The sequence below is a fragment of the Marmota marmota genome, unplaced genomic scaffold, assembly GCF_001458135.2.
Source record: "Marmota marmota marmota unplaced genomic scaffold, marMar, whole genome shotgun sequence".
NCBI lineage: Eukaryota > Metazoa > Chordata > Mammalia > Rodentia > Sciuridae > Marmota > Marmota marmota.
Window position 1 is genome coordinate 6719420 of NW_026000108.1, and position 15382 is coordinate 6734801.

At 43.7% G+C, this 15382-nt stretch overlaps 1 protein-coding gene across 4 annotated transcripts in view; it reads right to left on the minus strand.

Annotated features, from left to right (window-relative positions):
* Clnk (cytokine dependent hematopoietic cell linker) overlaps nucleotides 1-15382 on the minus strand; it is a 192898-nt gene that overhangs the window by 132412 nt on the left and 45104 nt on the right. For all 4 annotated transcript variants that reach the window (XM_048784193.1, XM_048784191.1, XM_048784194.1 and 1 more), the window contains one exon: nucleotides 11476-11528. In XM_048784193.1, coding sequence (XP_048640150.1) covers nucleotides 11476-11528 — 53 coding nt within the window. The remainder of the gene's footprint in view (nucleotides 1-11475; nucleotides 11529-15382) is intronic.

Genomic DNA, 15382 nt, shown 5'->3' on the forward strand with positions numbered 1-15382 from the left:
AAAAAAAAAAAAAAAAAAAAAAAAAAAAAAAAAAAAAAATATATATATATATATATATATATATACACATTAATTTATGATTTTAAAATATACATATATACACACATTAATTTATGATTTAAAAAGATATACATATGTATATATATCTTTTAAAATCATAAATTAATGTGATACACACACATGCATATATGTATGGCAGTGGAACATATCAAACTCTTTATGATTCATTCCTTCATTCTTTCATATGTGTGTGTGTGTGTGTGTGTGTATATATATATATGTGTGTGTGTGTGTGTGTGTGTTTGTGTATGTGTGTGTATGTGTATATACACACCAACAAAAAAAAACTTGAGAAAAAAAAAGATTTTGCTATCTTAGCATTCAAAATATCAGTAAAATGTGTAAAGTGCCTGGAAATTAATCTCTTACAAGATCCCAAGGTCCAGTTCCTTCAAAAGAAAACTGCAAAATCTCATTGAATTATGTTGAATAAATTCTTTTTCTCTGGAGATATATAAAGTGTTCATGAACTGGAAGACTTAATATCAAAAGAAAGTCATTTCTCTTTAAATTTATCCATAGATTTAAAGTAATTTCTATCAAAATCTGAGAGAGAGAGAGAGAGAGAGAGAGACTATTGATAAGACTATTCAATATTCACATGAAAGGACAAAGTTTCACAAGTAAATTAATTGATGTACAAGCTGGGGCATGTCAATTTCTAGACATCATGAATTATTATAAAGTTATACTAATTAGGACTTGTGGAACTGACGTGGGGTAGATATCCTACTTATGGGAGAGAAGGCCCTACCTGGCACCTGTGTAAGAGAACTTGGTATGCAGAACTGGCATTGCCCATCAGTGGGGAAGGGTAGAATTTTTAAAATGAGATGCTGAGAAATTTTTTGTCCACATGAACAAAAGTGATCACCCCTTTACACCAAGCACAAAGTAATCAACCCCATTATGCTAAAAAAGGACAAATTTTATCATGTTTGGAATTAAATACGAAAGGTGATCTTAATGATACCAGGTTAAGTTTCTTTAAACAATGAAGAAAATGAAAGAATTGATAGAGTTTGATATGTTTCACTGCCTAAAATTGTGGTCATCAAAATAAATAAATATATAAATAAAAAATAATGAAGATTTAAGTCACAAACTGGGTAAAGTGAACAGAATATATAACTTGTACAAATCAATATAAAGAAAAAAAAAGACAAGAGGCCTGACAGAAAAGTGAGTGAAATATTTGAAATGTACTCTGTGTAGAAGAGAAAAACAGCTCAGCCACATCCTTAGTCAACAAGATGTAAGTTAAAACCACCAGTCAGTTTGGTAAAGACTAAAACTGACAATATGGTGGGGTGATAAAGTCCTGTGGTGAGATTGTCACTCACATCTCTTGTGGGAGCCTACAATGGCCCGGTGAATTGGAGACCCTGACACTGCGTGACAGAGTTGAAGGTACACTTACCCTGGACCCCAGAAATCTCAATTCTAGGAATCTATCCTGCTTACAATACTGGTACCAGGACACACCAACTAGATTGGTCTTAGCAGCATCAGTGTAAGAAGATCCAGGAATCAACTCAAATGTTTACAGGACAGAGGATGAATCAATACATAAGGAAATATTAGATGGCCATGAAATTGAAGAAACAGGGGCTATCCAAAGTTGCACGGATTATCTGTGAGTCAGGGCAGTTAGAAAGCAGATTGTCTTACAATAATAGCTAGCAGAGAGAGAGAGAGCTTACACTATGTTCCAGGGAACATTTTACAGGGAGTATTTTAAATGTGTTATATGAATTCGCTCATTCAGTCTTCACAAGATCACTATGAAATGCGCATATTATTATTCCCATTTTGTGGTTGAGGAGACAAGCACAGGAGTTGACCATCTTGCTTGAGATGCTACAGCTGGCGACTGCAGAACCTGGAAGTCTGGGGACAGAATATATCCTGTAGTATGAGAATCTAATTAAGTGACTTACAGATGACACTCTTATCTACCTAATATATACAACAGAGTCAACAGTATGAGAGTACTGGCTGAAATTAAAAAGCAGGCAAAACTAAAGCGTTTCTGATGATACAAACACACATAGTAACCAAGCCTTGAATACAGAGTTATGTAAATAAACTTAGTGAACGATTAACACAAGATTCAGGATGCTGTTTTCTGGGACGTGAGGAGCTGTGGTAATGGAAGCATCATATGACATCACTAAATTGAGAATGGTTACACTGATCCGAACTGTTCTACTCTTCCTGATATCTTACATGTTTTAATAACTATTCTTTTATATCTAATCAATATTTAAAGCAATTGGAAGAATCAAAGGGAGAACATGAAACCTGGCTGACAGAGACACTTCATGTTTCTCCTTCATAACTTGCGTGGCTGTGGGTAAGGCCCTTGGCAGGGTCCACAGAAACTGAACTGGATATAGAATTTTCACTATTCAAAGAATTTTTCTTCAAACAAACAACACTGCCAACAGTGGCGGCACTGATGCCTCTGATTGCAGCCCCACCAAAAGCAAGCCCTGCAGCCCCCGGAGCCCACCCGGAGCAGGCTCTACAAATTGCCCCCCGGACATGGGCCTTCATTCTCCTGATTTTATACCCTGGCTCCTTCTTTTCCCCACTTATAGAGACAGATGAGAAATTAAATTTCACCATCCATCTGAAGTGGTCAGGAAATTCTCTCTCTAATTACTTGGAATCAGTTTTTGAGCACGAAAGTCAAATTATCCATTCAATGTTCCTTCCCACAGTCAATCCTGATGGAGCTCTCCGGTGCTGTCATCACCTGGGCAGTCCCTCTCCACTGTCTCCTGCATTTGCTGCTTGGTAAGGTCCTACCATTTCTAATCCTCACCTTGCAAGATGCCCCTCCAAGGCCACCCCACCTTTCCTCAGGTCTTGCTCCCAAACAGAACAGCCATCCACTCTGTCCCCGTAGCCCTTGGCTCACAGGTGGGGTGGGAAGCCCCTGAGCATCCTGCTGGCCCACTCTTAGCTGTTTATTGGCTGTCACTCTTGTCCTGAATAAATGTTCTTCACAGCGAGGCTCAAGTCCTGAGAGACTCTGTTGTTCCCTGAATATCTAACAGCCAAGGGCCTTCAGGAACAATATTGTGATGACGTTGGAAGTGGGACACTGTGTACTCCAGCACCCACTGCTGTCTCCACGGCACTCCAAGAGGAGCTTGACACCAGCATCTCTTTTGATCTCCTCTGGTTCGAAGCTGGGAGGGCTCTACCTGGGTTCTCTGGTGCTCTTCCATCTAGATGCTTATCATCAGGGACGCTGAAGATGGTTTCACGACCCTCATTGTGGTGCCTTGTGTCCCCACCTCTCTGTCTCTCCAAGGACATTTTGCCAAGTCCTCACTGCATGATTTGGCCTTCTCGTAGCATGGTGGTCACCACCCAAGACCTGGGTGGAAGCTGACTTCCGTAGACAGGAAGCAGCGCTGCCTGGACAGTGGAAGGGAAGTCTGAGATCTGGCACCGGTGCTCTTCTGTCTGTTGGTCACAACTGTCACAGGCTCATGAAAGTCAGAAGAGGTGGAGAAGCAGATTCCTCTGAATGGGGTGTGTGCAGGTCACATGGCAGAATACCACTTGGGGTGGGAAACATCGATGTAGCCTTCTTTGGGCACACTATTGGCTCGCCCTGTGGAATGCCCTCTATGTGACACCACGGTGGTGCTGAATATAGTGTGTGTGTGTGTGTGTGTGTGTGTGTGTTGCCACTTCAATTCTCCACAACCCTTTAACAAAGTTACTATCACTGTTTTAATTTAACAAAGAAAACGAGGTCTGAAGAGCCTAATAGGTGTCTCATGTGTCACATCCAGTGAGTGGCAGAGGGATATTCCCATCAGGTTATGCTGGAGTCTGAACTCTTGATCACTGAAGTACTTGGTGTCACTACCACGAGAACTAAGTCAATGTTTGACTTTCATATCTGCTTCCATGGATTAACCTCAGCAGGATTCTTTTTAAGCTCTTAAAATCTCCAAAAAATTACTTCTAATAATTTTTAAAATAAAACTAATAGAGCAGAAGGCAAGGCAAGATTGGACAGAAGCAGGAGGCGCTCAGTCACGCTCCTCTGTGACCCAGTCTCTATTCACCTGGGATGTCTAGGCAGCCTGATCTCCAGGAAATCCCCTTTCCTCCCTTCAATGCATTCTTTTTCCAGAACTTCCTCGTGGACAGTGGTCCCAAATCTTATCCATACAAAGCTTTTGGCAATCATTTCATCATACCCGTAGCACTTGGACATGACCAAAGGTTTTCATGAATTCAGTTCTCTATGCCTTCTGTGCAGGGGAATATACTGGGTATCGATGAGGGGAGACGTGCAAGTGGCAGTCAGCTTGGTCTTCATGGATGATCCCATCATCAGTGATGGACCTTATTTCCAATTCTTGGCAACACATTTACATAATCAAATACTTTGCATTCATTATAAATTGTCACTGTCATTAGTTTCTCCAAACACTGGCCTAGCTCATAAGATTCCCAGGGGTTGCTTGCTTTTTTTTTTCCCCTTCTAATTGTCAGATAGTAAAACACAGTTTCTTAATATTGAACATGATTCTATTAATAGAAGTTGTCAAATTAGCTCATGAGTTGTATTGTTTTTCAGCAGTGAAAGAATATAAAATAGGGATATCTAAATAACGGAAAGTTGTATAGCTATAAAAATGATGTTGGTAACACTGGAAAACACCTATAATACATTAAATTAAAAAACAAACTAGAATATGTAATTGTGTAAGGAACCTTAAAAGGAAATGTCCAATAATATTAAACATTCTCTGATGGTTTATCAGTGGTAGTTTTTCTTTATGTATATATTTTTATATTTTCAACTATTCTATAATGAAACGAATGACTTCTATGAACATAACAAAATCAAATATTAAAATAACTCACAGCCTTCTTTGTGATGTCTTTAAAGACAATAACCATGAAAATCCAGCCTTCTGGACAGTCGACAGGAGACCAAGTTTGCTCTCCTAGAAGTCTCCCAAGTGGTGGTGAGCTAGTCCAATCAGCTAGTTCCATCACCAGCTGGCAATATTGTCATTAAGAAAGAGGAAGGTCACCTTAAATCTATCCAGTTCCCATCATGGACCATCATCACTTTCTCGGAGCCTGAGATACCTGCAGCTCCTGCAGAGGCACCGTGGGCCACGTCTGCAGCCTCTGGAAGCCCTCTCCCCGGCTCTCGCTGTGTTCTCTCACAGCTTGCAGTTTTTTAATTACCAGCCAACCACAAATCTGAGTCCTAGCAGTGCAACTTGGATGGCACCAGAGGACAGGCCCGGCTGGCCGAGGGCTGGTTCATAATTACTTCTGGGTAACCAGGAGGGCAGCCATACTGACACTCTGGTAGGTGTAGGACTCTGCTCTCAGGGTGCCAGAATTGCTGCTTCCATTTCCCCCAGATTCAGTGGGATTTACACTTATTAATTCCTGCAAATCAAAATGAAGTCCCTCCCTGAGATCCAAAGCAGGGGTTGTTCACACATCATGAAGGAAAATAATGACCTGGAGTTGACATGGAGTTTGATTTGATCATTTTTACAAGAGAAGGAGGAATCACCCACTGGGCATCCTTGCGTGCTGGACACTGGGCTGAGGCCTTTCGGGAGCAGCTCTTAGACCCCCATCTGGGGACTCAGTGATTTGACCCTGCAAGGTTTTGAAGGGAAATATGCCTCTAATAAGCAGTCGTTCAGTTTGGTGATGGGTCCCTCATGAGAAATACACAGGGCTTTGTTGTTAATCTTTGCAGAGCTTGTTGATGTGGCACAAAACCATAGACTTTGGAGTCAGAGATGTGTGGCTCTAACTCCTGGCTCTGAATTTGGGGATTTCCTTATTCCCAAGGAGGGGCTCCTGAAACAACATGGGAAGTGCATTTGAGTGCTGAGCAGCCAGGAAACCTGACCCAGAGCCTCATGCAAAATGGCTAGCAGAGTGACCGGCCGGTAGGAGGTGGCCCTTGCCCCTTTATTTCCATGACTGTACACTGAATGCAAGTGAGGAAAATATTTCAAGAAAGAATCATCACTTTGCTTAGTGAAATGAATGAGGTCAATGAATACTAATTAACTCAAAGCTACCTTTGGCCATGTCAACACAGGGAGGAGCTCACCATCTTAGAAGCCAGTGATCTCTTTATTCTGAGTATTCTGGAAGAGTCACAGTTCTTTCTCACAGAGCTGTTGCTGAGGGGTTATACCATGTGGAAGCTCACATTATGCCTCTAAAATCTCTATTTTATTGTTGTTATTAACTGTCAAAACTCTTTCCAAATAAGCAAATGCAAAAGATATGTTTTCTAATGCAAAGAAAAAGCCCTAGTTTAACAGTCGACTCTTGGAGTAGGGTCGTGTTGCAGACAGCGGCACACACAGCACTGGTACTGGGGACATTACACAGCCTACTCTAATATTCCTAGAGTTGAGCCTAATCTTGGAGGTAAAACTGCATCATGAGACTCTAAAGATGGCAACTTCAGCATCCAACACCAAGGACAAGATCAACACACCACCAAATAAAACACAGGTTCACCTTATTTCACCCAAGTTCCTTAGCACCAGGAATTCAGAATACTGTGGATGAAACAATAAGACACACGTTCTGTATACTCTGAAATGTCCCCAGCAAAGTCTGGAGCCACCCCCTCATCAAACACACTATTTTTGTTTTGAAACATGAGGATAGCCCCATTCAGTGGGATGAAGGAAGAATTCACAAAGCCATCTCATGCAGGTCAGACTTCGCTCCCACGTTAGTTACCAAGGTCTTTTGTCATTTCAAAGCCTTTTGCTTTTGACATGATGTCAAAGAGATTGCCAGCCTTATTTTAGTAGTAGCTTTACAACACCATAATTCTGAAGAAAATTTAATAATGCAGGACGATGGCTCATAAAATAAGACAGTATTGAGTGGATGACTGAAAACAATATGGAGTTTTAAAGTTTTCTAAACTTTTAAAACATTCCATGTTGAGGTAGAAAAATGACGTATCTGAAGCCAAGTAGCGGTTCTTTCTGAGTTCTAGGATAATTGACGATTCTCATTTTCTTCTTTGTGCTTTTGAATGTTTTCTAAAATTTCCACCAGGATTAGAAATAAATTTAACAACAAACAAAGCTAATTTACTTTTATACCTTCTCAGTGTATTTAAAATTGGGCACTTTCCAGGTACTTGCTCTCCCAGCAGGCCTAGTCTGGGTTCCAGGGGAGCATGGTCTACTCTCTAGAGGATTCTGGCCAGGATGTAGTGTGGCTTACTGGAAAGGGCCTGGAAACAAGGGTTTGGTGACCTTGACTCTCCTGAACACTCAGACCCTCAGCCTCTAGGTTCTCATCAGTCCTGTCCACACTACAGAAGACACACTGGAAACCAAGCCCCAGGGTAGAGCCGGGCGTCTGCAGGCTTGTCTCCTCATCTATCGCTCACAGCACTGGGGTACTCCAAGGAACGAGGCTTTCTGCAGTTCAATGGATGGTTAGGGAATCTGTGCGGTTTTTTACCCAGAAAGTCAATGCAAAATAGTCTGCTAATTTCAGAAGCAATTTAGAATAATGACATCCAGGCCCCTTCTTAACTTGTATGGAGTTTTTCCATCATTTTCTACATAATAGCCAAATGATCTGCTAAACATACGGTTAACACTGTCTGAGAGCAGAGACTAGATCTTCATCATTTTAAGTGAGGCACCTTGCTCAGTGCCTGACTTGCTGTATACGTTATAATAAATAAATGCTGTAGTCAGAACTCATGCAATTATACACAAGGATGTGAGCAGATTTTTCTCATTGTAGGTATGTGCACCTATGTATGTAAATTGTGTGAGTATATATGGCTGTGCAAATATATAGCTGTGCTCACATATGTGCATACATGTGTGTATGCAATATCTATTTCTTCTGCATGCATTTGTACTCATTAATTCACTATTAAAGAGCCGAATTGGGGATACTGAGATGGTTTAAATGAGGCCCTCTGAAGTCTGTGCTAAACCCTCATCACCACGGTGATGGTGTTGGGGGTAGAGACTTGGGGAGGTAATGAGGGGTGGAATCCTCAACAATGGCTCTTGTGCCCTCAAAAATGCCACCCAGGGAGCTTCCTCACCCTTCCTCCCAGGTAAGGACACAGAAGGTGCTATCTGTAAACAAGGAAGTGAACCCTCGCCAGACACCACATCTGCCAGCACCTTCTTCTTGAAATTTCCAAGGCTCCAGGACTGTAAGAAATACATTTCTGCTGTTTATGAGTTACCTGACCTAAGGTACTTTGCTATAGCAGCCCAAGCAGACTAAGACAGATAGCAAGGAATTAGTCATAGTCACAAAAGACATTTAGAATTCTAGTCGTAGAATTGTAGGAAATTCTAGGAACAGAATTGTAAGACATCATCCTTCAACCCTGGCTGCACTTATACCCAACTGAGCACTAAGAAAGTAAGAGGATGGATGTCCAGGTGTTCTGACTTCCTTGGCCTGGGAGAGGAGACTAAGATTGTTCTCTGTCCAGAGCTTCCTTGGTGACTGTACGTTCTGTTGGACTTAGAATCTGCTGCCTTGTGTCAATAGGGTTGACCTTCACCAAGGAAGGAGATGCTCCCCCAAAGGCACATCCCCTGCGTGTGGGGTAAGGGAACATGCATTCCAAACCACATTGACACCAAGTCTGACATGTGGCGCCTCCTCTGAGTCACACCCTGGCCATTGCTGCAGACACTCGTCCAGTGTGTGGGGAAGGAGATATTTCTGAAAACCATTGTTCTAGTCCAGTGCTGCTCAGACTTTGTTGTGTCTAGGATTCAGCTGGGGAGCTGATAAAAATACAGAATCTGATTCAGAATCTAGGCTGGACTCTGCATTTCTAAGAAGCCCTCCGGGGGACGCTGCTTTGACAAAATCCCACAGAGCTGAAAACACTGGGCAGGAGGCCATGGCAGTTGAGGGTAACATAAGAGGGCAGCTTACTCTTCATTTATGTGGTACCAGCATTTATATGGCACCATGAGCTTGATTGACTCAGGCGCGAGCCCATCAGTGGCCTGTGCACCACAGAACTCCCCCTACCTTTATGTGGACAGCTTACTGATCATTTATGTGTCTTTCTCTTTAGTGTGTGTGTGTATGTGGGAGAGTGTTCTCATTTTAATGTTTCTGTTTCATTTCAGGATGGGTTAGCAAGCAATGCCATATAGATTGGTGACCTGAGGCTGCATTAAGAAGAAAGAGTGAAGATGAATTTGGGTTTGATGGGGTGGGGACAGGGATGCTCTGATCTTTGGGAAGAAGTGTTATTCATCGAGGCAACTTCAAGTATGGAGGTAACTAAGACAGGCAGGTGGGCTCCATGTTGGCTCATTCGAAGAGGAGAAAACTGAAGTACATGATGATGGTGTGGCTGGTTCTGTCATCTGTGGACTGTCAGTTTCACACCTATAGTTACTTTAAAGCTGATATTATGATGCTACCCTGTGGAATGCTTGAGAAGCAGCCATGGCTAAGAGCAGGATTGTCAGTCACCACCCACTGCCCTCAAAGAGGGGTCCAGAGCTGAGAAGAAAGCCCACTGTGGAGTATTGAATGGTGGCCCTAAACAGGTTCATCTGAGTCTCTGTGAATATGACCTTCTTTGGAGAAAGGGTCTTTGCAGATATAATCAAGGATTTTGATATGAAATCATTCTGGATTATCCAGGAGAATACAGGTGAATCTTAAATTAAACAGCAAATGTCTTTATAAGAGAGGAACAGAGGAGACTATAAGACAGGAACAAAATGACAGAGACATAGAGGAGAAGCTCAGGCACACACGGCCTCAAACCAAGGGGAGCCTGGAGCCCCAGGAGCTGGAGGAGGCAGCAAGGATCCCCCCAGATCCTTCAGAGTGAGCAGGCCCTGCTGGCATCTTGGTGTTGAACGTGAGCTTCCAGAGCAGCGGGAGAATACATTTCTGTCCCCTTAAGCTGTGCAGGTAGTGGTGATTTCTTAGGACTCTGGCGCGCCTGCCTTACTTCCTGTCCACCATCTCCACAAGCCTCTTGGGTCTGAGCAGCCATCCCCTTCGATGAGTTGCCACAGAGGAAGCGGCTCACTCACCTGACGGCAGCCTTGCCTCCCTCCTCGTGTCCTTCCCAGTTCCCACAGTGGAGGGATCATGGAAGGAGCACTATGTTTGGAACTGGATTTGAATCCATCACTGTGTTCTGTGCCATCCCAGGCAAGTCACCTGGGCCAGGAAGATGATGCCCAGGGGAGCGAGGGGTGCCTGCCCTCCCCGTCCAACCTTGCTTAAGGACCAAAGAGGCAAGGGTAGCTGCTCCCAGTCCAGTGATGATGTTCCCTGAGCTTGATTGACTCAGGCGTGAGCCCATCGGTGGCCTGTGCACCACGGAACTCCCCCTACCTTTATCAGGGCAACCGGATGGACACAAGCTCCAGCTTCCCCCTCCTGTGGGCCTGACCATGGGCAGGTGGAGCACCCTGTCACTGTGGGCATCTGCGGGCAGTCATGACTGGGGCTGTTGGAACACCCACCGTTCCTCTGTGTCTCTCTGGACCCTGGCTCTGTACCATTGTCTGTCACCTGTGCTGGCCCTCAAACTCCCTCTAGGACCTGGGGTCACGGGGAAAACAGGCATGCTTCTTCCTCCAGGCCAGATGTGTTTTCCAAAGGGCTAAGTGACTTTCTCAATATCTCAATGTCACACGGCTGTGAAATGATAGGGCCAGTGGTTTAGGCAGGTTTGCTTGTCTCTGAAACTCACATTCTTTCTGGTGCAGACCCTTTGCCTCTCAGTTCACACCAGAGGAGAATAGCAATGCTGCCCAACCCAGTGGCAAATAAACAAAGCAAATGAATAGGTAAGTTATGCAAATTTTAGAGTTAGTACACCAAATTTTATCGCTTTTTTTTGGCATTATAAATATTTCTTAAATCTTTGACATCTACTCTTTTGGCTATATTCAAAAGCATCATGTATGCACAATAGTGTTTTTGAATCAGATGTATATTTTGTATCCAAACCAATCACATCATTCATTTTGAGTGTCCGCAGGAGAAAGCTGGACACAGGCTTCCTCCTGGGGAAACAAGGGTCTGAGCTGCTGGTGTTTCCTTAAACCTTCACAAAACTGGGAACAGAGTGACTCATGGTTTTCTGGGTGCCCTTCTAGCAGAAGCCCCTCATCCTTGCTCCAACTACACACCCACTCCCGGTCAGAAAAAGTGGTCTCTTCTCCCAAAACACCATTACTGGAAATGGAGTTGTTTGAGCACCCAAGCACACTTCTGCAGTCCCAGCCTCAGGAAATGCCCTTCCCCTGGGGACACAGTGGCACCATTCCTTAGCACATTGCCCGGACGGTGGCTCCTATCCCCACTAGGAGACGGGAGCACAGTACTTACAGGCTGTTCATCGCTCTCGGCTCACGGTAAATAAGGGGGCTCTTCAACTCAGCCTGTGGAAACAAAAGCAAACGCTTTACCTGATACGTCATATTTGAATTCTGTTGAACACGCTATTGTCGCTTCTTGTTAAAGTTGGGTGCAGGTGTTGGCTTAGAGGAACGATGGAAAGAGAATCAGTGCAGGTCAAGGATGGGTTTATTTCTGGAATGGGGTGGAGGAGGGGACTTTTACCCCTGTCACGCTGTCCTCCTTCTGTCAGCATACATCCCATCTGCCCTGGGGAGCTGAGCAAACTTGCAAACTTGCACTGTGCCTCCTTTTTCCCTGGGGTGCAATTGTGTGCTCCCCTGAGCACCTGGGTGTGCTAGCCCAGATGCTTCGGGTGCTGCTCTGAGTGCAGGGCTTGCCGAAGTGCAGTGCTTTCTTTTCTGAGTGTGACCTCTCTGTGTTTATTGGAGGTTACATTTATGTGCCACTTCACACAGGCCACAGCATTTTGTTTGAGCCCTGTTTTCACCCACAAAGGAGACATTATTAGCTCCCATATAAATTAGCAGCAGTGACTATGGAAATATTCAATATCATTTAATCCACTCAAAGACCCTGGTAGGTATAAAGGAAATTTCTCTCTGTGTCAGGTGGGGGGTTCAACAAGAAACAGGTGGCAACCTCAAATTGGTTAATTTGAGAGCTTTGAATAAAGAGATGCTCTAACATGTGTGGGCAAGATGAAAAGAATCTACAAGGGTCAGAGAAGTATCTGGAGGTGTTAGGCAAGGGCTGTTATGGTGCCTGGTCCTGGAGGGTCATGGAGTGAGTGGTCACCAGAGCCAGAGGCAGGGCTGGGTGGAGAGGGGCTTGGCTCTCAGCTGAGAGAGCACAGGGAGGGAGCTGCAGAGTGTGGAGGGAAAAGCCCCATCTCATGATCCTCCTGCCCTGGATCTCCTCTGCTGTCTCCTATTGACCAAACTGGACAGGAAGCCAGGGAGGTGGAACTATTGATATGGTTTATGTCCATCAGCCTCTGGGGGCTCCCAGCTGAGGAAGAGAGTGGATTTCAGTTAGAGAATGAGAGCCAGGGAGATTAAATTACGTGCCCAAGATCGGCCATCTGCAATAAGAGCCCAGATCCTAACCTGTCAGCACTTCATTATCCAACCATTTATCCAATCACCACTTACTGAAAATAGACTTTGTGCAAATATTGTGCCTAATGAGATCTGGTCCCTGCCCTCCAGTGCTCCCAAAACTAAGGAAGTACAGTTTCTGCCTCCTTCTAGCATCAAAATGCTTTGTAAAACTGATGCATCAAAAAACAGAACAAAACAAAATAAATAAAAAAAAATCCCACAACAGGTCCTAACCCTGCCTTTAAAAGTAAGAGAATCTTTGTAGAAGAGACAGTACTTTTGGTCTTGCTGAATAAGTCTGATCTTCTAGGCTCAGTGGTCAGGAAGGTGTTCCAGGCCAGTGGAGCACCACGTGCAGGGCTGTGAAGATGCTAGATTGTTCTGGGTGCCATGACAGCTTTTCAGGGTTTGGTAGGACCACAGAAGCCAGCAGCATGGATATTGGAGGCACATGGAAAAGAGGAGGGCCCATTGCATGGTGATGGCCAAAGATCGGGCATGCCTAGGGATGGGGTTTGGCCAGTAACTGTGGCAAAGTTACTGAAGTGCTGGACTGAGCTCCAGATCCTCTGATACCCTGTGCATCACCCCATAGCACATCCCCTCTTCTTATATTTCTAGCTTGGTCCTGATAGCAGGGACAGGAAAGGGAGCTGCTAGGCTTTCACTCACAAGTGGTCCTCTGTGGGCAGCCTAGAGCATCAAGTTCATGGCTTTCTTTGGAAGTTATCACCTCCACTTGAAACTTTGCCCATATGATACAATGTACATTGAATACTCCAAGAGTCCTGGACTGGAAGTTGGGAAACTCTGTCTAGTTTGAGTGCTGCATTATGTAGCTGTGTGACCTAGAAGAGTGTTCAGTCTCTTCTCATTTATTAGTGGTAGTATCAACATCTCTTTTTTGCAGTATTAACTGTGAAATAAGCTGATGCTTTATGCATTTTTATGCAGAAAATGTCTTACAAACTAAAGCACTTTATGAAATATGGACATACAATTACTAGTATAATAAGCTTTGCAAGTTGCTTTAACATCTTTCATATTATGTTTGATCATTAACAAGAATTTTTGGATATTACTTCTTGGAGGGGTTAAATTCTTGGTTATGGTTAAATAAGAGAAATTGCCCACCCCTAAAAACATCTATCACTTTAGAATTCTTGTTACTCCATTCATTACCTTGAATGCATTAAGTAGCGCTGAGATGGAATAACATAAGTTAGTCTTCACGGAGGACACCCTGTGTGCCTGGCTCTTAGCCAGCTGTATGCAGAGCAAGGGAATCAGGAGATACAGAGCAGTTCTTTCCAAGACTTACTGACTCTGATCAGTAAGGTAGGAAGGTGGCCAACCCTCACCCTGACACCCACTGTGTGGCTTTGAACAGATTACTGGCGCTCTCTGGGCCCTGATTTCTTCATCTGACATATGAACAAGTTGGACCAACAATATTCTTCCAGCTCAAAATTCCATGAAATAGTTACCTTAAAAAAACTACAATCCATCCACACCTGATAACAGCAAAAAAAGTTGTTTTAAAATTCAAAACACACACACACACACACACACATCTTTTTGTCTTCTCCAATACAACTCCTCACAAAATAAACCTTCAGAGATTCAGAGGCCTCTGCCAAATTGCTACCTCATAGGACAGAGTGCAGCTGGGGGGATCCCTACATTTTACCTACGTGCAATTTGACTTGTGTCATCTATGTTTAAAAAAAAAATCAAGGAGATATTCTATTTGGCTTTTGAGAGGTTTGAGATATCCATTGTATGAGAATAGTTTTTAAATATTTTAAAGAGAACCCGAACTTTACTGGCATTGTAAAAAAGCAAAATTTGGGGTGTTAGAGACCCATACCAGAGTCTGTTTGGCCACATGGGGTCATCAGCAAGACAAAGTGGAGCTCAATTGTTTAGTAAAGGATGTGGTGAGAATTTGAGCCAGTCAGGAAGCGTTTTGTGTCCACGGGTTTTATGAAGATAATCAAGTACAGAAAAGATAAGGCCCTTCCCTTCCTGCACTTTTCAAAGAAAAGGGATGAGCATTGATCAGCTGCTCTGGTCCCTAACTCCTGCACTAACCCCAAAGGATTTGTTTTTTTCATCTTTATTTTATTCAAAACCAAACTGACACTTGCATTAAGTAATTGGCTTTGCATGGCACGTTTAACCAGCTGGCACTTCAGTTCCAGGGTCCCTGCCACCTCTGAGTTATGCTTTGGGACAACTGCTTGCTGATTTGGAGACTGTTTGCTTATCTGTAGAATGCGGTGGTGGGCACAATCTCTTATGAGGATCATGTGAGAAAATGAGTTCTGAGACACGAGGACGTGGGGATTAACACTAACTCGGACTGCAAGAGTAACTAAATGCCTTGGACCACTCCTAGGTTTGTGTCTCCAGGAAGGATAGGTGTGTATGGGGTTGTTCACAGCTGCTAATTGCACCATGCAGAATTACCTGGGAGCTTTAAAATTTAGAACACCCTGGAAAATCTGATTCAGTTGACCTGGGGAGGAGCCCAGGTCCAGCCGTTAAGTGCCTCAGCTATTGTAACAGGCGGGGAGGCCCCAGGGAGAAAGCAGAGCATCCCTGACTTCTGTCTTATGTCCATCTGCCCAGCATCACTCACGGATGTCTTCTCACCAAACAGGCTGGTGTTTCTTATTCTCAGGTAAAATGTCAAATAATCACATGTTCATTTGCCTTCTGTCTCAAGTCCATGAAAACCAGAAATTCAGAAAATGCCACTGATTGTAAAG